Source organism: Sodiomyces alkalinus, assembly GCF_003711515.1.
Source record: "Sodiomyces alkalinus F11 unplaced genomic scaffold SODALscaffold_3, whole genome shotgun sequence".
NCBI classification, from domain to species: domain Eukaryota; kingdom Fungi; phylum Ascomycota; class Sordariomycetes; order Glomerellales; family Plectosphaerellaceae; genus Sodiomyces; species Sodiomyces alkalinus.
In genome coordinates this window covers 1,011,691-1,032,145 of record NW_021167081.1, presented here as the reverse complement: position 1 = coordinate 1,032,145, position 20,455 = coordinate 1,011,691, and the positions used below count along the sequence as shown (strand labels likewise).

Below are 20,455 nucleotides of genomic sequence, written 5' to 3'. Positions count from 1 at the left end.
TACCCACCTCGGGGCAGATACAGGTACAGTACAGATAAGAGGTAGTACTAAATTAGCGTACGAAGGTAGATGTGGATTTCCTCCAGGTTCCCAACGTCCATGACGCTCGCCCGCCTAGGCTTCATTCACATTCACATCTTCCCTTTTACCACGTTTCCGTTTACGACGACTACTTCTGTACTCCCTAACCCAGACGACAGCCAAGGACGAAGCAGTGTTTCCCAGTCTTCCTATTGCTCTGGTAAGTGATAAGTGATGCAGCAACTGGCTACAACCACTCATGACTCCTTTTCCCTCTAACTGCCCGCCTGTTCCTCCACGTTGTGGATTTTTTGACCATGACATGACCATGACTCCCCATCAAGATCATGTTACCATCTTCTTGCCTTGCCTTACTTTACTACCTTGCCTGCAACAGCTTCCACCAAGATTTACGTGCCGCCGCCGCCGCCGTTGTGCTGTAATATCTCCTCACTGACACCTTCTTTGGCATCAGTACGAAGTATCCTGCAGCTCGATAACTGTCGGTGTTACCAGCGCTGCGATTTACATGCACATAAATATACCCACGACATCGTACTCGTGCCGAGTCGTCACACAAGCTCCCAGTCTTGACCCGACCCGACCTCCCCCCGCAAGTTACGCTCATCTCGAAGCTTTACCTTACATCCACACGCTACCCCCCGACGAGCCCTGAATCCGAACTGAGAAAGCACCGTACATTTACCCTCCGGATAGGACTACCAGGAAGGCTATGGTGCATATGCACCACTCAACCCCATGATGGAGTCTCCCATGTCTACGCAGGAGCGGCAGCTCTGCGAGTTTCTCAGAGACATGCCTGCTCAATACAACTACCGCTATTCGCCGTCTGCCGCCCATGACCTCCTAGAGAGTCTCTTCTGGTCTCTTGCGGGGGGTGAACGCTACATGGGCCTGTTCTTCCCCCAGGGTCGCCCTTCCCACAACATGAAGCTTCACGACGCCCAGGGTGCTGTTGAAGGCGCTGAATATACTGAAGCCGCCCGCGGCAAGCGATGTGGTCACATTTTCAAAGCCGGCGAGGCCTCTTACTCCTGCCGCACCTGCAGCACCGACGAGACCTGCGTCCTCTGCAGTCGATGCTTCGATGCCACCGACCACGAGGGCCATATGGTTCGCATATCCATCTCGGTCGGCAATAGCGGTTGCTGCGACTGTGGCGACGATGAGGCCTGGAGGGTGCCCATGTTCTGCACCATCCATTCCGAAGATCCCTCCGGCTTGCGCAACGGTGGCAAGGGCAAGCAGGCCGCCGGTGCCGGCCCGGGTGCCGGCCTCCCCGACGAGCTAGTTCAGAGCATGCGTATGACCATCGGCCGCGTCTTCGATTACATCTGCGATGTCATCTCGTGCTCCCCCGAGCAGCTCCGCCAGACCAAGACCGCCGACTCCATTCGCCAGGACGAACAGATGTCCCAGCTTTCCCCCGAGGCCTACGGGAAGGGACCGGAAGGCTCGTCCGAGTTCTCCCTCGTGCTCTGGAACGACGAGAAGCACAGCGTCGAAGACGTCCAAAAGCAGGTCGCCCGTGCCTGTTCCACCACCGAGGCCGTGGGCTTGGCCCATGCCACCGAGACGGATGCCATCGGCCGGAGCATTCTCAAGCATCTGGACAATCTCGATCGCCTTCTCGAGATGGCTAAGAAAATCGAAGAGATCAAGGTGACCGTGACAATACGTTCGGCTCGTGATACCTTCCGAGAGCAAATGTGCGGCACCATGGTCGAGTGGCTGAGCGATATTTCCGGCTGCAGCGTCGGCAGCGATCACAACATCCTGCGGATCCTTGTTTGCCAGGAAATGATGAGGCCCTGGCGCAAAGGCAGCTCTGGAGTCCACGCCAAGGTGGGGAAAGACGGCATATACGACGAAGAAGGACTGGCTCGGGGGGAAGACATGCAAGCCACCGTTGCCCATCGCTTTGTTATGCAGATACTTCAGATGCAGGACCTGCCGGTACAGCCGGCAGATGATGACGGCGACGTCTCCGACGAAGAGGATATCGATATGGGTAGGGTCGAGGGTGGTATAACGCCATTTACCGATGCCGGTGGAGATGGCGACGAGGATGACGAAGACGACGACGACGACGATGTCATGATGGTCGACGTGAGGGTTGAAGCAGCGGGAGGAGGAGACCTTGGCACCGCCGTAGACTGGCGTGGCCCGGATCAGGCCCTGGAGGAAGACGAGGCCACTATGGCCGGCTATCCGCCGCCGCCTCCTCCTCCGCCGCCTCCTCCTCCGCCGCCGCCAGCCCCGGCTGCCGTCCCGCGGAGGGCTGGGAGGGAGAGGGACGTCACACCATCCGATTCCGACACGGCCGAACCGTTGATCGCGCCCGCCATCTACGCCAAAGCCAACTTGGAGATTCCTAGAATCCTAGGCCAAACCGACAAGTCACCGCCGCCGAAGCCGGGTCGCTACTGGCTGGAGACGCCACCAGGGTACATGGATCGCGGTAACGTCCCTCCTGCCGAGGACGTTTTCCAGAGAGTCCGCCTCGATTGGCTCATCTTGTTTGACCTGCGCATGTGGAAGAAGATGAGGAACGACCTGCGGTCTCTCTACATATCAACTGTCGTATCCATTCCCGAGTTCAAACGCATTCTTGGTCTGCGCTTCGCCGGCCTGTACACTACCCTGGCCCAACTGTACTTGATCGGGGATCGAGAACCCGACCATTCCATTATCAATCTGTCACTCCAGATGTTGACGACGCCCTCCATCACCGCCGAGATCGTGGAGCGTGGTAACTTTCTGACGACCTTACTCGCCGTTCTCTACACCTTCTTGACCACCAGGCAAGTCGGCTATCCCTGGGACGTCTCGTCCAACGCCTTTCTGGCCTTCGACTCCGGCTCGGTGACCAACAGGCGAATGTTCCACCTCTACTTGCACCTGAAATACCTGTTCGGTTCCCCCCACGTCCAGGACAAGTTGCGATGCGAGGAGCGCTACCTGATGCAGTTCCTCGATCTCGTCAAGCTGCACCAGGGCATCGGCCCCAACACGCGCGCTGTAGGCGAGCACGTGGAGTACGAGACGGACAGCTGGATAACCGCCTCCATTGTCACGCGCGAAATCAACAGGCTCGCAAGACAGCTCGCCGAATCGTTCAAGAACGTTCCCGAAAGTGAAAGCCATTTTGTCGCCCGAGCCATACGGCTGACCGCCAAGGCCGTCATTCTCAATTCCATCGGTGCCGAGCGTCTTCGCTTCAAGCCGTCCGAGATCAAGGACGAAGTCCGGTTCAAGACACTGGGAGACTTCGAGTTTGACGGCGAGTCGAGCAGGTACGACGTGGTCAAGTTCGTCGTGGAAGAGGAACCCATCAGTTTGCACCATGCGCTCCACTACACCTTGTCGTGGCTGGTCGAGTGCGGCAAGTCGCTCCCCGCCTTGAGCATGCGGGCACTTCTCAGTTTTACGACCCAGGAGCTGATGATGCAGCCCAAGTCGATGGGTCGCAAGACCATGCCGAGGCGGGAGAATACCCCCGACGATCACCTCATGGCCGCCTTCGACTATCCGCTGCGCGTGTGCGCTTGGCTAGCGCAGATCAAGGCCAACATGTGGGTTCGAAACGGCATGAGCCTCCGGCATCAAGCGGGGACCTATCGCGGCGTCAACCAGAGGGATGTCTCACACCATCGTGACATCTTCCTTCTGCAGACCGCGATGGTTGTCTGCGATCCCAGTCGGGTTTTGGCCTCCATCATCGACAGGTTCGGCATGGAGAAATGGGTCAAGGGGATCTTCGAACAAAAGACCAAGGGGCAAGACGATTCCCAACACCTGGATGTCGTGGAAGACATGATCCATCTTCTGATTGTACTCCTGAGCGACCGCACCTCGCTCATCGCCTTGGAGGATGAACCCAACCCCACCGCCATGGCCATCCGTCGCGACATCGTCCACACTCTCTGCTGCAGACCATTATCTTTCAACGAGATCTCCAATAAGATGCCCGACAAGTTCCAGGAATCGGAGGACTTCCATGAAATCCTCGACGAGATGGCGGTATTCAAGCCTCCCGAGGGTGACTCTGATGTGGGCATGTTCGAGCTCAAGGCGGAATACCTCGACTCTGTCGATCCGTACATTGCCCACTTCAACAAGAACCAGAGAGAAGAGTCGGAGACGGTGTACCGCAACAAGATGGCGGTGAGAACCGGGAAGCCCGTCGAAGAAGTCGTGTACGAACCCAAACTCAGGCCGATACCTTCGGGTCTCTTCAAGGACCTCTCGGCCTTTACTGCTACCGGCATGTTCGCGCAGATTATCTACTATGCGCTGCTCTATCCCCTCGTCGCCCCCAAGTTCACCCCCACCGTCCCCTCGACGCGGGTCGAGACGTTCCTGCAGATCGTCCTCCACCTAGTCTTGATTGCCATTGCGGAGGACCGCACGGATGAGAACGACATGATGGAAGAGGAGTCCCCCAACTCGTTCGTCTCTCTGGCACTCACGAGACATGGGCGAAGCAATTTCATGCCGGAGGCGCCGAATGCCAAGACGATTGTCGCCTTGTTGGACATGATGTCGACCGACGACGAGTTTAAGGCATGCCACTCGAAGATCGCCCTCATCCTCAAGCGGATGAGGCAAAAGAGGCCGCGCACCTTTGAGGGCGCATACATACGCCTGGGTATTCCCGTGGACCGGATCCACGCTGCCTCTCCGGCTATCGCCTCGGCGGAAGAGGAGCGCGAGAGGAAGAAGCGGGCAGCACTGAGTCGCCAGGCTAGAGTCATGGCCCAGTTCCAACAGCAACAGAAGAGCTTCATGGATAACCAGTGCGAGATTGACTGGGGCTCCGACCTGGGCTCTGATGAAGAACTCGAGCAAGCGGAAGACCGGAAGAATATTTGGAAGTATCCCGCGGGAACATGCATCCTCTGCCAGGAAGATACCGACGACCGTCGCCTCTATGGCACGTTCGCCATGATCAATGAAAGCATGATTCTGCGACAGACCGACTTGCAGGATCCGGATTTCGTGCGTGAGGCGTTCCACACGCCGAGCAACCTGGATCGGTCCGCGGAGGATATCAGGCCATTCGGTGTAGCGCGCGAGAACCGACAGGAGGTAACCAAGGTCAATGCCAGGGGGGAATTCTTCACTACGGAGCGGCAGACCATTGGCAAGGGGTTTCCGTCCAAGCTGTGTCGGCAGGGCCCCTTGTCGGTCGGCTGCGGCCACATGATGCACTTCTCCTGCTTCGAGACGTACATCGATGCGACACACAGGAGGCATCAGCATCAAATCGCCCGACACCATCCCGAGAACCTACGACAAAAAGAATTCATCTGCCCGCTCTGCAAGGCTCTTGGCAATGCCTTCCTCCCCGTCATCTGGAAAGGCAAGGAGGAGTCGTATCCTGGCGTGGCGCAGTCGCAAAGAGTATTCGGGGAGTTCCTGGACACACAAATGCGCTCGGGCTACTACATACGTGGTGCCGCGCGTCCTCCTGACAGAATTCAGGATGCCTTCACGGATTATACCAAGGCTGATGTTACAAGCACAGTGGCGGAGAAGACGTCGCAACTTGTCGAGGAGGCCTGGTCCACGGAGGAGTTGTCCGAAGGTCTCCCAGCCGTTACCCCGCTGAACTCGGTCTTCTCTGTGGTAAACACACCGCTCTTGTCGCGGCGGTCGCGGCGCAATGAACAAGTCGGCATCGTGGGCGAGCTAGTCAGAGTCTACAGGCGGCTTCGGGATACCATTCAGAAGAACAGTTTCCGGACGCGGCATCCAGTCGACCCCAGAGAGGTGCGAGACCGCGACGAGATACTCTACAGCGACGTCCTGGTCCAGGCAGTTGGGTACTCCGTCTCCGCCACGGAGATCCAACAGCGCGGCGTGGAGGCCCAGTATGGCAAAACGCTGTTGGACAGCACCCCGGAGCAGACCTTGACCCACCTGCGAATCCTGGCCGAGACGACGTCGTCGTACATTTCCATCGGCGGTCTGAAGGCCGGAGGCGATAACCGGATCGAGGAGGAGTTCCGGAGAGACAGCGAAAGGCAGCATTGCCAGCTATTCATGTCGCAGTATTTCGGTGAGGAGACGGACAACACGAGGCGGCCTGTGGATATCTACCCGCCCCTGATGAGTCAAGACAACTTCATCTTCTTCACCGAGTGCGTGTTCGGTGTCGTTGTGGCACAGGACTTCGACGTCATGCACGTTCTCCGGCTCTGCTACTTGGCCGAGATTGTCAAGGTCGTCTACCACCTGGCGAGGAATGTCCCTCTGAGGATCTGGGTCAGCCATCTCATCAACCGCCAGGGCAGAGACGCTGCTTTGGACAATTTCGCGGAATTCTGCCTGGCCGTCACGAGGATGGGCGTGGATATCACCGCCTTGGACGAGACGTCGCCGGCAGACGTCAACCCTGCCTTTGCGCAGCCCGAGCTCGACAGCCTGGAAAGCTACTACGCCTTCACCAGGAAGTACGCCCTCACGTTCCTTCGAAAGTGCACCGTCCTCTTGTACGTCAAGTGCGGATTGGACTTCAACAGCCACATATCCCCCCAACCCGACGCGGACGAGCTCGAGCGCCTCACGGGCGCGCTGCGCATTCCAACGTTCGATGAGATGTGTACTTCGCTGACCGAGTACGCGCCGCGGTTTGGTTGGCCGGCATCCACGTCGGGCCTCGTCAGCGGCTGGGTGAGACACCAGATCATGTGGCCCGGGTCCATCGAGGAGCAGGGATTGCCGCCGTCTGCGCAGCTCAGCCATCCGGGCATATTCGAGCTCGTGGGCCTGCCCAAGTTGTACGACATGCTCATCGAGGAGGCATCGCGCAGGAAGTGCCCCACGACGGGCATGGACTTGACTGACCCCAGCATTTGTCTGTTTTGCGGCGACGTCTTTTGTGCGCAGGCCGTGTGCTGCTTGAAGGAGGAGTCGACGCCGAGCGACCAGGTACCGCAACGCATCGGCGGCTGTCAGCAGCACATGCGCAAGTACGTTTCCCTTATATCTTCTTTTATCTTCTTCTTCTTTTTTCCCCCCTTCTTCATGGAACGATATGCTGACTCGGCGTCCCAAATCTTCAGGTGTCAGAAAAACATAGGGCTCTTCCTCAACATCCGCAAGTGTAGCACAATCTTTTTCTTCCGCATGTCTGGTTCATATAGTACTGCCCCCTACATGGACAAGTACGGCGAGACGGATCCCAATCTCCGCCACGGCCGGCAACTGTTCCTCAATCAACGGCGGTACGATTCTATGCTCCGCAAGGCCTTCCTCAGCCATGGCATCCCCAGTTTTATCAGCCGTAAGCTTGAGGCTGAGGTCAACATTGGCGGTTGGGATACGATATAAGATTGGGGTGGGGGGCTTGCCCTGGGTCAGGGGAGGAGAGAGTGGTGAGGTGGTGAGGTTGGTTGATGGTTTCTTGGGAGGAGGACGCATTAGATCTCAATATGAAAGGCATACCAGCAAGGGCGCGTGGGTGAGTTATAGGGGGGGGCAACTGGGGTTGGACGTCTTTATATTGGCATTGTCTTCTGCTCTCTAGTAGGTTGGGAGTGAGAGGATGAAAATAAACAAACTGCTAGACCCATCGGCTGCCATAAGAGGGATCACTGCATTGAATTGTCTCTGGGCGTGCGTGCCTCGTACTGACGAAAGTAGGATTCTCTCGCTATCTCCCTTAAGAGCCATTTACATCCACATCCATCTCTTGTTCCATCTTGATGCGCAGATCTGTACCCTCACCCGTCTGCATGGCCGGATCCAACATAGCACTGTCGCCATTCGCCATGCCGGCATGCCCGTTGAGAACAGGCTCCTCCTCTGCGGCATTCCCAGGAAGAGCAGACTTGGCCGCGGAGCTCCGATGCTTAAAGACGCCAATACTGCCGTCCTGCCCCGCAGTGACCATGGTGTCGCCGAGCACGTCGACCCAGAAGCAGACGTGACCCGGGTGGGCGCTGATACGCTGCACTACCTCCTTGGAGGTCACGTCCCAGAGCACGACGTCGCCGTCTTCGCTGGGGCTGGCGATAAACGGGACCTGCAGCTGCCCCTGGGCGGTGGTACGGGTGCTGCCTCCTCCTCCGCCGCCGCCGCGGCCACCGTCACTCACTGTGCCGTTCAACGAATCCCCGTTTCGGGCATTGATTTTGGTATCGGGACTGGCTTCAGGTTGTTCCGGTTCTTCGAGGGGCAGGAGGCCGAAGCAACCCCCGATGGCGAACTGTTCGTTGCGATGGCCCTGGTACGTCTTTTTGACGGTGCCCGAGACGTAATCCCAGAGCCGGATGCAGTTGTCAAGGTTGTAGGCTAGAACGAAGCGACCGTTGGGAGAGAAGCAGACAGACGTCACGGCTGGGTTGTCTTCGTGGACGAGGGTTCGGAGGCATTGGCCGGTGTATGTGTCCCAGATGCGACTAAGGCAGGGGGGACAGACCCCCGAGGAAATGTCAGCAAAAAAAGACGGCATGAAATATGTCAAGCGGCATGGGATAGAGGGAAGGGGGAGTGACAGTCCAAAAGAAAAAAGAGAACGAAAAGAACATACATAAGACCATCGGTCGAGCAACTGACGACCAAGGTGCCGTCGAGACAGAAACCGATGCCGCTGACCGGGTCACTATGGGCCGGCAAGCTCCTCATCAAGCTGCCGGCCCTGGCGTCCCAGAGGAACACGGCTTCGTCGTAGCTACCAGAGGCGAGGATGTTCCCCTTGGGAGAGAAGGCAAGGCTGACGACGTAGTTGTGATGTCCGAGCAAGGGAGGCATGGGGCGCGCGACGCCTTCTTTGCCGCGGGGGATCCCCTTGGCGCTGAGCTTGGGGCGACCGGTGACCCTATCCCAGAGGCGAATAGCCTTGTCGTCGGAGCCGGTGGCGAGGGTGCCGCCGTCGGGACTCCAGGCGACGCAGCTGACACCGGCCATGTGGCCGACGAGAGTATCCATGTGTTCCCCGGTGGCTGCATCCCAGATCTTGACGGTGCCGTCGGCTGAGGCGCTGGCGATCCAGCGGCCGTCTGGGGAGATTCGGACCTGAGAGACGGCCTGTCTATGGCCGGAAAGTGTCATGTGGGGATGGTAATCTGGGCGGGCGGGCTGGCGAGGTGGCGGTGGCGGCGGTGGGGGTGGAGGTTCGGGAGAGAGGTGGAGGCGGTGTTGTAGTTTCTCGGTGAGACTTCGCGGAGAGCATGTAACGGAAGGTGACCTCGGCTCGGAGTGGGATGGGGATGGTGACCGTGATGGCGACCCGGCGCTGAGTCTCGACGGGCTGCCCGACCTTGAAGGAGACGAGCGCCGGTCGGGGGAGAAGGAAGAAGAGCGAGAATGGGACGGCATCGAGGATCGGGACTGACTCCTCCTTCGAGGTCTCGATCTTACGTCTCCCGGCGACGTTGACCTGACTGAAGTGGGTGATCTTCGCCTCATTCTTGACCTTGACCTTGACCTTGACCTTGACCTTGACCTTGACCTTAACTTTGACCTAGACCTCGACTGTGGCTTTGGCCTGGACGACTTTGGTCTGGAGCGACCGGGAGACGTTGACCTGGGGGGAGGGGAGTAGAATGCACCGTTGAGCTCATCTTCGCTGGATCGGCCTGGCGGGGATCTGCTGAGCCTCCCTCGCCTAATGGAGATGCGGCGAGTAGCGGCGGTTTCCCTAATATCTGTTGTAAGCTCGTCGGGCGAGCTGTAGCGGGGGACGGAGCTGAGACTTGTGCGAGCCGTCGCGACCCTTCGACGTTTGGGTACCGGCTCAGGAAGGGGAGGAGCATCGGGGAGATCCAAGTCGTCCATTTGTCTGTGTCGGGAGGAGACTGGAATGGCCGTAACAATCTAGATAGGCGGATGGGGGCGGACAAAGCGGTGCGTTCGAGAAAGGTTGGATGAGATGGACGTTTGACCGATGCCCAGACGACGGATCGTGGGGATAGAGGAAAGCAAAACAGAGTGTCGAAGGGGCGTTTTGTTTACTTGATTCAGAAAGGTCGATCCCAAAAGTAAACATAAATCGGGGTGACAGAAGACAGAGGTGGAAGGGTTGATTCAAGTCGTGGTTTGTTGAGTCACTGCATATGATCATGAGCGTGTTTGAAGGGTGGTAAATGGTCCGGTCACGGTGGTGGACGAGGCTGAGAAGTTCGTGGTCTGTCGCGTCAACACTTTAGTGGGGCGTCCTATGAGAACAAGGACTAGGAAGTTTAAAATACACTGCCCACATACTCACCAATAGGAGGTCCTTGATAGTACGTGTAACAGCCTCAGCCTCGTCATGCACGACACCCCGACGGCTGCACGGTATGTATTATACATATTATACCTAATACGTACTGTGTACTCCGCCGCCGTCCACCAAATCCGTACATCGTGATGTATTATGTGATTCGTGAACTTCGTACACTTCGTGTCGCCGCTCTTCGGTCCACCGAGGTCTCAGTGTAATATCGGAACTGACAAAGGCACTGTTCCCTTATCCTCGTCCAAGAGTTGGTGTACCGGCTAGTACGAACGCATCTGCCATCTGGCGCCCGTCCCACGGTCCACCTCGTTTCTCCGACCCCTTCTCCTCCTCTCCTGTATTACATCGCACCTGCAACTCAGACCTTCAAATCGCCAAGTCTTCTCACAAATCTCACAAAGCTCTATGCCCCATGCGACAATGGGGATAACGTTGCCCACCGAAATCAACATCATCACTCTCAACTGCTGGGGCCTCAAGTTCATCTCAAAGCTCCGCGATGAACGTCTCACCGAGATCGGCCGTCGCATCGCCTCTGCCGCCCCTAGGCCTCACATAGTCGCCCTCCAAGAGTGCTTCACCCAGGAGGACTACGAGACCGTCCGTCGCGAAACCCGCAGTATCCTCCCTTATGGGAAGTTCTACTTCAGCGGGCCCTTCGGCGGCGGCCTCGCCATCCTCTCGCACTGGCCCATCGAGGAGAGCACCATGCTCCGCTACCCCCTCAATGGCCGTCCTACCGCTTTCTGGCGCGGCGACTGGTACGTTGGCAAAGGCATCGCTTGCGCAAAGATTCGATATGGTCCCGGCCCCAAGGACATAATCGAGGTCTTCAACACTCATGTTCGTAACCCAGAATGGTCCTCACTTAAAACCCCTTCCCCCTTCGTCCTTCGCCCTTTCTCCCCCCACCTCTCCACCACTACACCAAAGGTCTGCGATGCATCGCGTACTGACTTGTAGCGCCGACTCTAAAAGACCCATGCACCCTACGAAGACTCATACCTCTGTCACCGCCTCGCTCAGTCCTGGGAAATGTCCAAACTCCTCCGAGGCGCCACCGAGCGCGGCCATCTCGTGCTTGGCCTGGGCGACTTCAATATGCGACCGGCCTCCTTGCCCCACCGCCTGATCACCGCCCACGCCACCCTCGTTCGCGACGCCTGGCGCCTCCTCCACCCGGACAGTTCCCTCGGCACCCCGGACGACCCCCTCGAACGAGCTCGCCGCCGGCCCGTCCCCACCGCCGACTTCAACCTTCTCGAAAACGGCGCCACCTCCGACAGCGTCTACTGCACTTGGCGCTGGTCCGCCGACCAGCAGCGCCGCCTCTCCTCCAAGAAGAAGTCCGGCTCTGATCCTTACGCCGTCCCGCCTCACGCCCTGGACCCCAAGGGCAAGCGTCTCGATTACGTATTCGTCGCCGACGGCCAGCGCGCAACCTCGCCCTCCCGCAGGCACGGAAATGCCCGGGACGGTGCCTCGACGAGGACCGGCTGGGTCGTCAAGTCCGCCAAAGTCGGCATGGTTGAGCCTCATCCCCGTCTCGGCTGCTCCCTGAGCGACCACTTCTCCGTCGAAGTGACCATCGCCTACCACACCTCGTCCAACCAACGACGTTCGCCTCAAACACGAGACGACCCTCCGACAAGGCCGCAAGCCGGGACAGGGACAACCAAAGTAGCCCACGGTACAGCCGCCATCGACAACGTAACCTCATACCTCCAGAGCCCCACGGCAAGCGAAACGGGCTCGCAATCCGACCACCCGCCAACTCACGACCGAGACGCCTCACAGTCCGAAAACAACAACCCGCGCTCCTCTCACCGCCACGCAGTCCAACGCCGCCCACCCCAACAATCCCGTCCCCTCTCCGCCCCCCTAACCCCCGCCCCGGAACTCGCCAGCGAGTCGGACCTCGACCTCCAACTAGACCCCACCCACTACCCAGCCCACCAAGACAACGCCCCGCTCCCCAGCAGCGCCTACGACGACGTCCTGTCCACCATCCGCGCCTACGTCCGCCGCGAGCAATCCCAGCGCCGCCTCCGCGCCGCGCACTTCTTCGTCTGGTTCGCCCTCTGGCTCGCTTCCCTCGCCGGCATCTGGTTCGTGCCGTCCCGGCTCAGGTTCTTCAACTTCCTGCTCCTCCTATTGGGCTCCCTTGGCCTCGTCGCCGGCGTCGTCGACGGCCTGATGGCCCTGCTCTTCTTCGGCTCTGAGCTGCGTGCCCTGCGCGAGTTCGAATGGGAGATCCTAAACGCCAAGGCTTCCGCCGCCGGGGGCGCAGGGCCCGGAGTCGTCGGCGAGGACGGGAAGGTGCAGTGGGAAAGAGGCTGGTGAAGTGTGGGAGTGGAATCAGTCAGTCGATCACGATGGATTGTGAGTATGGTAGGAAACATAAACATATCAAACCTTACCACTGTCCTGTCTCACCCATGAAAACCCAGAAAACCCACACGACGCATTTGATAGGGAGAAATAGTTGACGTGTGAAGGAGGAAGGATATAGCCTAATGCTACTAATTACAACAAGACAACAAAGAAAGCAAGACATCGCACACCATGTCTTCCGACACCTCGTTCTGCTTCCCATGATCCATCTGATCCCTCGAAACCTTCTGGCCCATTTTTCTTGCCACTGGCCATGCATTCCCTTTTGTGCCGTTTTATCCCTGTTCCCTCCTCTAGGACAAGGCTCACAGAAACCCCCTTTCCCAGTAATACGACCTCCCCAGAGGCTGTTGTTGCTGGTATGAAGCAGGATCCCAACACCGCCTCCCGGCAATCTCGCACTGGCCATTTCCGTCCCAGTACAGTGGCTGCATCCCGTACGCCGGCGGGTAACCATCGTACATGAACTGTTCCCGGAAGGGTACCCCTGACTGCTGACTCCCATCACAGCCTAGCGGTACCTGGACCGACCCTTCAAGCGTCGGGACGCGAGGCGGAGACGGTGCTCGCCTCCACGTGTACCCAGTGAACGCCTTTTGCTTCCGAATGGCCATGACATCTCGCCGAGTGCGTCGGTCGCGGAGGAGAATATCTCGTGCCCGCTTACGCTCCATCTGGCCGAACTTGCGGACGTAATGTTTGAGGAGCTGTTTGCCCTTCTCGTTGAGGCGGGCGAACGTGTCGATCACCTGATCAATCTGGCGGAGTCTGGTCGAGTCGAACGGCTCCCCGATCAAGCTCAAGAAGTCATTGATGCTCCTGCTCCCAAATCCCTCGCGACGCAAGACGTGACGCACTTTCTTGGCCGAACAAGGGGGCTCGGGAGGCTCGCTGTGCTGATCATCCTCGAGCGATTCAGACCAGTCTGCGATGGGTTCGTCTTCGTCAAAGTAGCGCGTGTCCTCGGGATTCTGCAAGTAGGGTACGAAATGAGGGAGCGTGCGGTGCAAGTTCTGCCAATCGATGCCCCTAAACCAGCTATGTCTCTTGATATCCACGGCGTCGTCCTCGTCAAACACATATTGGCAAGGAGGGAAGGCCAAGTCGAACGCCATGTGGATGTCTTGTTCCCGGTACTTGTACGAGGAAAGGCGGTCTCTCTTGTCTCGCAGCAAATGCAGAATCAAGTCCTGGCATTCGTAACTGATGCCCCGGGGCTCTTCGGGGAACGAGAAACGGGTATGGTTGTGCTTCTTCGGCCGATGTGAGCTTAAACGTCCATCTCGGAGGCCAACATGTTCACACAGGGGCCCGAAATGGCCAACCTTGGAAGTCGACTTACCAGGATATTTAACTTGGTCTGGCGCCGACCGTTTACATCGAGAAAAGGAGTATGGCCGTACAGACACTCGAACAGGATGATGCCAATACTCCACTAGTCGCATCGTCCATCGTACTCGTCTCCGTCGATTACTTCTGGGGCCATGTACTGGCTGGTGCCGACGACTGACTGTGCAAAGGAGCGATTCCGGGTAGCCCGCCAGTCAAGCAGGTGTCCAACCAGCGGAATCCCTCCCTAAGTTTCGGAACTCGCGCTGGCCTGGAGGGCGGGCGGCAGCGCATGCCGGCGGTTCGCCTCTCGGTTCTCACGCCGCTTGGACGACCTCGAAGTCTTTTCCTTTCTGTCCTCCCTGTCGCCGTCGAGCTTGATACCCAGCTTCCGTAGCAAAGACTCGCGATGCCATTGGTAGTACAACTTGTCGTGAGGCCATCGCCCGTCGAAGGCCAGTCCAAAGTCGGAAATCTTCAGGTGTCCACGGGCGTCGATCAGGAAGTTGTCGGGCTTGACGTCTCTGTGAATAAAGCCGAGCCGGTGGGCCTCTTCCACGCAGACGATCATCTCGGCAACGTAATGGCGCGCAACATTCTCATTCAACATGTTCTCGCGAACGAGGAACCCCAAGAAATCGCCCCCGGGCATATAATCCATAACAAGGTACAGGCTGGTGGCGTCCTGGAAACTGGCAATGAGAGGGACGATCCTGAGGAAGGGGTAAGTGTCCGACTCAGCACGGGGAACCACATCGGGGGTTTGGGGCAGGCGTAGACTTACCACTGAGAGGCTTCGGAAGCAATGAGAAAGTCCCTTTCCGCACGCAGGTGGCCTTCCTGGCAACCCCGAATCATGTCCGATTTTTTGATAACCTTCACGGCGAACAGTTTTCCACCAAGTCCATAATCGTTCGTCGTCTGGGTTTGACGGATTTCCCGCGCCAGTTTTACGACGCCAAAGCTTCCTTTGCCGAGAATCTTGATGCTCTTGTAGTTCTGCAAACAGGGACCACGGCCGTCCTCGATACGGCCAGTGGCAGCCTTGAGACTCTGGCACTGTAGGGTCCTGTACTCCCGGAGATGAGCACTCTCCTGGTGGAAGAAGGCCGCCTCGAGTCTTTCCCTTGCTTCGGGACGCAAGAGTGGATTGTTATCGAGTTGGTCTCTGAAGTTCCTGAGGCGCACGGAGCGTGACGTCGGGCGGTCGTCCAGAAGCTCATTGTAGTAAGTCTCGAAGAAGATTTTGGCCAATGCGGCCTTCTCTATAGCTCGGACCTTGACTTCGATCGGGTACAGGTCAAGCGGAGGCGACGGGTGATCCTTGCTACTTTGGAGCTGGCGGAAGAAGGGGAATGGCTGTGCCAACGGGCTGAGAATGCCCGACTTCTTTTTCGCGGTGTCTCTCTGCCCCGACGGGGTAACTTGAGCCGCGGTGGTTGCCCGAAATGCCGTAGAACCGGGAGCTAGTAGCAGGACGATGGATGGTCAGCAAGCGGGTTCCAGTCTGAAAGGCACAAAACAGAGAGAGAAGAGCTACCTCGATGAATTGCGCGGTTTAACTTGTTCATGGCTCGTCCTGCTCTGCCGAGAAGTTGACCTCGCGGCACTGTTGTTGAGGACGGGTTACTATCTGTACAGGCCCCGTCGGAGCATAAAAATGTAAATCCATCGGAAGGCTTTTGAGTAGCTGTCAGAAACTCGTCCCTCGTGCTAGAATCAGGGTCGAGACGGCCGGTTCCAGGGCTACTTACCGGAGTCCGATGGGTCATGATCGAAATGGATCAACTGGGCTAGGTAGATAAGTGCTAGTCACTGGGGAGAGACCTCGTTTCCGGGGCCCGTAGAAAGGATGACGAAGGGGACTGAATAGAGTCTGAAGGACTATCGTGAACTGGAAATGGTCATTGAAAACGAAAGACGGAGGTTCAAGCTAGCCAGAGTCCTGCTCCCAGCTTACGAGGCGATATTGAAGTCTGCTAATGAAGGGGAGAGGAGAAGCTATGGGGGGTGAGCAAGAGAGGAAGAGTAGAGTATATATTGGTGGAAAGAGAAATATATAGGTACACAGTAAGAAGGGGGAGTGAAGCAAGGAGGCAGGCGTCTACCGTGAGGATGTAAAGTGGATGGCGTATCAAATACCCTAATGACCTTGGGGAGGACTAGATACCTTAGGTATAGGTAAGGTACCTAGACAAGGCAGGAACAACTCAGGTAGAGGGTTCAGGGGTTCAGGGGTTCAGGGGTTCAGGGGTTCAGGGGCTCAGGGGTTCGGGAGCAGTAGACACCCCTTGAACCCTAATTCATCTCGCCACACCGCGCCATGGGGAAAGATAGGGGTCTTGTAGTTGAGTCCTTCCCAAAAAGTATTGCTGGTTGCTTCCAGGGAACGACTTGGCCCATGTTCCTGGCCCATCAGTTACCTTAGTTTATCGGCCCTTCCAAGTCCACCTTGTCTGGATATATGATACCACTTGCGCCGAATAATACAACAGATCCGCACCCATAGACTCTGGCCACCGCAGCCACGCGACCAGCTATAATAAACGGAACCTGCTCACCACTAATGGTCTTCGCTGACTTTGCAGAATGCTGGGGCCAATAGTCATTGCACAGGTGTTGGGCATGTTAAAGACATATGGACAATCCCTTATTCAATACCTTACTGAGCAGTCTGCGCATATTGCGTCCTGAAGTACGTACATACATAGCCTCTGGTAACAGAACGGAGGACCCTCAGGTAGTTCAGCAGCAATACCATAGATGAAATCCATCCTTCTTACTGAGGCGATTATAACCAAAGAAAAACAAAGAAAGGAAAGCCTAATATTTTTTCTCCCCGACGCCGTCCAATGCAATGCGGAAACCTCGCCTCGTCATCCCATTCCAACACAATCTGCTTCCCGCTCAGCACCATGTCCGTCCACCAAAGGGATCTTGGGGGGGGATGCACGGATCCTCGCAGATTGCCGCAAGGTCGGAGACTCTTCGACACGGCATTTCGTAAAGAGTAGGTGAGGTTGAGGCGTACCCAGCGGTCCTCTTGTTCCTGAATGATGGGGCAAACCTAACAATTAAGTGGAACGAGACGAAACCAGACCAAAAACCAAGTTCATAGGAGCCAGGTAGGAGACAGGTGCGGATCGTACGGCGGCCGGAGCTTGAGGTCGAGTTCCGATTGAACGTCGACAAGACCCAGCCCTCCGATCCGACGGTGCCTTGCTCTCTTGGCATGTAGAATACAGCACATTGCTGCGTCGACAATCAGGCCAAGGGACCCAACGGACCGACGCGGCTCAGGTGAGGAGGGTAGCGAGCTCGTTTACTTGATCTCCAGCAGCTTGACGTCGAACACCAGAGTGCTGTTCGCCGGAATGCCGGGCAGACCCTTGGAGCCGTAGGCCAGATGGGGAGGAATGGTCAGACGGCGCTCACTGCCGACGCTCATTCCCAGGACACCGATGTCCCAGCCCTTGATGACCTGGTTCTTGCCGACCTTGAAAGAGAAAGGCTTGCCCTTCTTGTTGGCTGTGAAAATAAAACAAGTTAGTTTCGGAAAAAAAAAGGGAAAAAAAGAGAGAAAGAAAGAGAAGAGAGATAGGGGGAATAGTAAGCCTAGGTAGGTAGGTAGTATAGGGACTTACCATCGAAGACCTTGCCGTCCTGAAGCTTGCCAATGTAGCGCACCCCAACCGTGTCGCCGTTCTTGACAACGCGGCCTTCCCCGACCTTGCGGTCGTCGATAGTGACGCCTTGGACAACCTTAACGCCCGAGGCAGCCTTGCCGGACTTGGCCTTCTCGCCCGAGCCAGTGGGACCTTGCTCCAGGTTCTTAGCGAACTGGACCTTCTTGTCCGACTTGCCCTTGCCTTCCTCGGCCGGGACAGCCTCGCCCTTGTTGTTCTTCAGCTTCTTCAGCTGCTTCTTAGAGAGCTTGGACTCCTCATCCTTGGTGATGAGCTCGTCGAGGCCGTCAGCCTCCTCGGCCGCACGCTTCTTCTTGTTCTTCTTCTCACCGACAGAAACCAGCTTGGGAGCCTCCTCCTCGTCCGACTCGAGTTCAGTGACGCGGGGGTTCTCGACACCGTCGAGCTCGTCGCTCTCATCGTCGCTTAGCTCGCCACCCAAGAGCTCGTCCGACGCCATGTCGTAGAGGTCCTCATCGTCCTCGTCCTCGTCCTCATCATCTTCCTCTTCGTCATCGACAACGTAGTTGCCGGTGAGGTGGACGGTATGAGTACCGTTGACAATGAAGAAAACCTTCTCACCCTCACCGACATGGAGGTCCAGGGGCTGTTGATAGTTCTGCGGGGGGAGCTGGTTAGCGAGCCATTCCGGAGAAAGAGTATATGCTGCTATGCGGGACAATGTGTACTTACCCTCTCGGTGTCAAGTGTGCAGATAACATACTGCTCCAGGTCGGCGCCATCTTCGTCGTCGTCGTCGTCACTGTCCTCCTCTTCCTCGTCATCATTCGAGGCCTTTGCCTTGCCCTTCTTGTCGGACTTGGTGCCGTTGGGCTTGGCATCGGTCATCTCCTCATCCTCCGAGTCCTCATCGTCCTGGGCGTTCTTGAGGGCCTCGAGGAGCTGGGCGGTGCCCTTCTTCTTCTTGGAAGGGTCGCTGGGTCCACCGTTGGCCTCGTCGTCAGACTCGTCCTCAGAATCATCACCAGAGGCGGCGATGAGCGCCCTCATGTACTCCTCATCAACCTCGTCGTCATCATCGAGGTCATCACCGAGGCGCTGCTTGACAAGACGAAGGGTGGAGCGGGGGACAGAAGGAACGTTGCCATCTTCGTCGGCTTCCGGCTGCTCGGTAGGGTCGACGGCAGCCATGGTAATGTGGAACTGCATGCCCTGTTAGCCAAGAATTGAACAAGCATCGCAATTGGCAAAGAGCAGAGCAAATGCATTCCGATACTTACAGAAGCCGGGAAATCAGGCGCGGCCGGGACCAAAACGCCGGGGGGGATCTCGAGCCCATAGAGGGCAACGGGTTGGGGGGCCATTGCGGTAGAGATAAAGTGAAGAATGGGGATTCTTGAACTAATTCGGGACTAAAGAAGAGATCTTAAGAGTTGATATGTGTTAACCCGATGTGCGCGCAGAGGAAAGAGAAGGGTGGGCACGAGGTAGGGATGGGAAATGGAAGAAGATGTCGGGTGAAGCGCAACTCGAGAGCTTTGGCCAGAAATTTTTTCCCAGTCTTTTTCTTTCCTGCAGGGCCGATTCTGCCGACTTATCACTGTCCCAGCCAGAACTTTTCACCCCACTATGGGGAGACAGTGGGTCGCATTACAACGATAAGCTTCTTATCCAGCCTATCGAAACGACTACGCAATATGGTAGCACAGGGGTCGAGTTCACCGCCTTCGACTCGGGGAGAAGAAGTCCCTACGAAGTACTACTTCGTAATAAAACGCTGTCGGTTGCCGTGCGACTGACTGATGGCCTGGAAATTGATATCGAAGCACCAGAGTAATCAAGGATTATCTAAGCTTATTGGGGCCACCTGAACCATGAAATGTTCAACGTCCGACAGCGATACTCACTGGACTTGCTGTGCGCCAATCAGGCTATCCGGCATGTCTCGCATCTTATCAATGTCTACATGTCCCCCGTAACGAGGGACTACCCGCTGTCTTGTGAGCCCTGAACACATCTCTTCCCATTGCTCTTGTTAGGCCCCTTTTTCACCGTGTATCGATGCTCTTGTTTGATATGCTATGCTACTAGTTACCGCCGTGCTATGCTATGCGAAGTTGCCATCTTCAGCCAAGTCATGCCACATGTATAGTCTTAACACGGTCTCGTATCACACCTCTCGTATCACTCTATCTCTCCCCCGTCTCGTCTGTAGCCTCTATAATGTCTATCAAGGCACATATCACCCTGAATATGCTGGCAATATACAGCCTGCTTGACATGCCACGCTCACATTCGGTGGTCAGTGTGCGATTTACACGTCCCGGGCTTGGTACGGAGATGGTGGTCTCATGCGTCAGACCATCCTGCAAAATGCAGAAGGATGTGCACCAGTGTGCATGACGCAGGGAGCTCAGTCTTCTGTTAATGAGCTCTGGCACCCCTCTACCATCCACGTCGATCTACACGACGAGAAGGCAGCGTGTATGAGAAGTGTCTATGAACTTCGGCGCTGCGGGACGTCTCATCGATCCATAAACCTCCGTCGATATTCGGAGGTGGCCGGCTCAAACTGAACCACCGTACCCTTTTCTGTACCATATACAGTTCCTCCTTGGGGACAGTCGCGATGAATTATGTCTGTTGTCTGAGGAGAAGCATGTGTCGGCCGCGCTAGCATAAATAGGCGGGGTCGCATGGGTTCCCGAAGCGCCGTGTTGATACACGTAAATAGTGATCATCGGCATCAGATGTGTTGCCCGGAGACTGACCGGAGTGTCGCCATGGCTCAATGATGCGCCGTTGCCCACGGAGT

The 20,455-nt window shown here is 56.9% G+C and overlaps 6 protein-coding genes across 6 annotated transcripts; 3 read left to right on the top strand and 3 right to left on the bottom strand.

Moving 5' to 3' along the window:
• The first annotated feature begins 698 nt into the window (after window positions 1-698).
• Window positions 699-7,604, top strand: SODALDRAFT_138105 (E3 ubiquitin-protein ligase ubr1). The gene is made up of 3 exons (XM_028606760.1): window positions 699-7,019; window positions 7,113-7,387; window positions 7,461-7,604. Exons 1-2 carry the CDS (start codon window positions 781-783, stop codon window positions 7,378-7,380), a joined length of 6,507 nt encoding a protein of 2,168 aa, XP_028467603.1. The 5' UTR covers window positions 699-780; the 3' UTR covers window positions 7,381-7,387; window positions 7,461-7,604.
• SODALDRAFT_331912 (WD40 repeat-like protein) lies at window positions 7,529-10,119 on the bottom strand. Its single transcript, XM_028611581.1, has 2 exons — window positions 8,582-10,119; window positions 7,529-8,450 (listed from the first exon to the last, which is right to left on the bottom strand). Exons 1-2 carry the CDS (start codon window positions 9,826-9,828, stop codon window positions 7,712-7,714), a joined length of 1,986 nt encoding a protein of 661 aa, XP_028467602.1. The 5' UTR covers window positions 9,829-10,119; the 3' UTR covers window positions 7,529-7,711.
• Window positions 10,120-10,432: 313 nt separating this feature from the next.
• Window positions 10,433-12,837, top strand: SODALDRAFT_349924 (DNase I-like protein). The gene is made up of 2 exons (XM_028613445.1): window positions 10,433-11,113; window positions 11,249-12,837. The coding sequence occupies exons 1-2, from the start codon at window positions 10,676-10,678 to the stop codon at window positions 12,611-12,613; spliced, it is 1,803 nt and encodes a 600-aa protein (XP_028467601.1). The 5' UTR covers window positions 10,433-10,675; the 3' UTR covers window positions 12,614-12,837.
• A 60-nt stretch (window positions 12,838-12,897) lies between these two features.
• SODALDRAFT_343778 (serine/threonine-protein kinase cbk1) lies at window positions 12,898-15,765 on the bottom strand (the record flags this gene model as incomplete). The annotated part of the gene is made up of 7 exons (XM_028613136.1): window positions 12,898-13,155; window positions 13,186-13,917; window positions 14,007-14,094; window positions 14,155-14,236; window positions 14,315-14,706; window positions 14,778-15,316; window positions 15,748-15,765. 7 exons carry the CDS (start codon window positions 15,763-15,765, stop codon window positions 12,970-12,972), a joined length of 2,037 nt encoding a protein of 678 aa, XP_028467600.1. The 3' UTR covers window positions 12,898-12,969.
• Window positions 15,766-17,315: 1,550 nt separating this feature from the next.
• SODALDRAFT_275229 (hypothetical protein) lies at window positions 17,316-19,004 on the bottom strand (the record flags this gene model as incomplete). Its single annotated transcript, XM_028607971.1, has 4 exons — window positions 17,316-17,521; window positions 17,638-18,298; window positions 18,373-18,843; window positions 18,921-19,004. 4 exons carry the CDS (start codon window positions 19,002-19,004, stop codon window positions 17,316-17,318), a joined length of 1,422 nt encoding a protein of 473 aa, XP_028467599.1.
• A 136-nt stretch (window positions 19,005-19,140) lies between these two features.
• SODALDRAFT_358209 (hypothetical protein) lies at window positions 19,141-20,322 on the top strand (the record flags this gene model as incomplete). Its single annotated transcript, XM_028614082.1, has 6 exons — window positions 19,141-19,157; window positions 19,219-19,396; window positions 19,538-19,640; window positions 19,771-19,847; window positions 19,947-20,198; window positions 20,248-20,322. The coding sequence occupies 6 exons, from the start codon at window positions 19,141-19,143 to the stop codon at window positions 20,320-20,322; spliced, it is 702 nt and encodes a 233-aa protein (XP_028467598.1).
• Between the last annotated feature and the right edge of the window lie 133 nt (window positions 20,323-20,455).